Genomic DNA, 712 nt, shown 5'->3' on the forward strand with positions numbered 1-712 from the left:
GCCCAACCTTCCTTCCGAGGAGTGGCTGGTGGGTTTGAACCACCAGTCTTCTGGTTAGCAGTCAAGTGCCTTAGGCACTATGCTACCAGAGCTCCACGATTAGGTCAGGTTAATCTGTGAACATGAGCAGCCCTGAGCTAACAGAGTAAAGCTGGTTATTTAAGTGATGCAATCCTATCAGTACATTCCAGAAAGCCATGGGTACTTTTACCACAGAAGCAGCAAGTGGGTGAAAAACCTACCCTGATCCCTTGCTCCTGCAAATATTAGAAAAGAAGTTTCTGTCTGAATGAGGTTTTTCAAATGGGCTCTCCTGCCACCCACCAGAACCTGTGACGAATGCAGACAAATCTCATAAAATAAACCAACAAGGTGGCCTGGTGAAAGCCAGCCGTCTTCTCTACTTACCATTGCATCCATGAAGGGGAAGGCAGCAAGATACAGGAAGGCCCTTCTCGTTTTACTCCCCACCGACTCATCCACGTGGTGCAGTTTATTGATAATGTAGTAGCCTAAATCACTGTAAGCTGCAAAGGGTCAGAAAACATACACAGCAGTGTTTAGACAAATATGTCTTTATGTGCTGTTTACCCTAAAAGTTTAAAAACACATTTAAAAGGTAGAACTGGTACACTGGGAGCTCTGGTGGGAGCTCTGGTGGCATAGTGCCTAAGGCATCTGGGTTGGGTGATCTGCATGTAAGTCTTTCTAC

The 712-nt window shown here is 45.8% G+C and overlaps 1 protein-coding gene across 1 annotated transcript in view; it reads right to left on the bottom strand.

Annotated features, from left to right (window-relative positions):
- The window catches only part of ANKH (ANKH inorganic pyrophosphate transport regulator), a 170,962-nt gene that overhangs the window by 53,781 nt on the left and 116,469 nt on the right, over nucleotides 1-712 (bottom strand). The window contains exon 3 of the mRNA XM_007954199.2: nucleotides 409-527. Within this exon, the coding sequence (XP_007952390.1) occupies nucleotides 409-527 (119 nt within the window). The remainder of the gene's footprint in view (nucleotides 1-408; nucleotides 528-712) is intronic.

This window comes from Orycteropus afer, unplaced genomic scaffold (genome assembly GCF_000298275.1).
Source record: "Orycteropus afer afer isolate SDZICR_OR568_19922 unplaced genomic scaffold, OryAfe1.0 scaffold00442, whole genome shotgun sequence".
NCBI lineage: Eukaryota > Metazoa > Chordata > Mammalia > Tubulidentata > Orycteropodidae > Orycteropus > Orycteropus afer.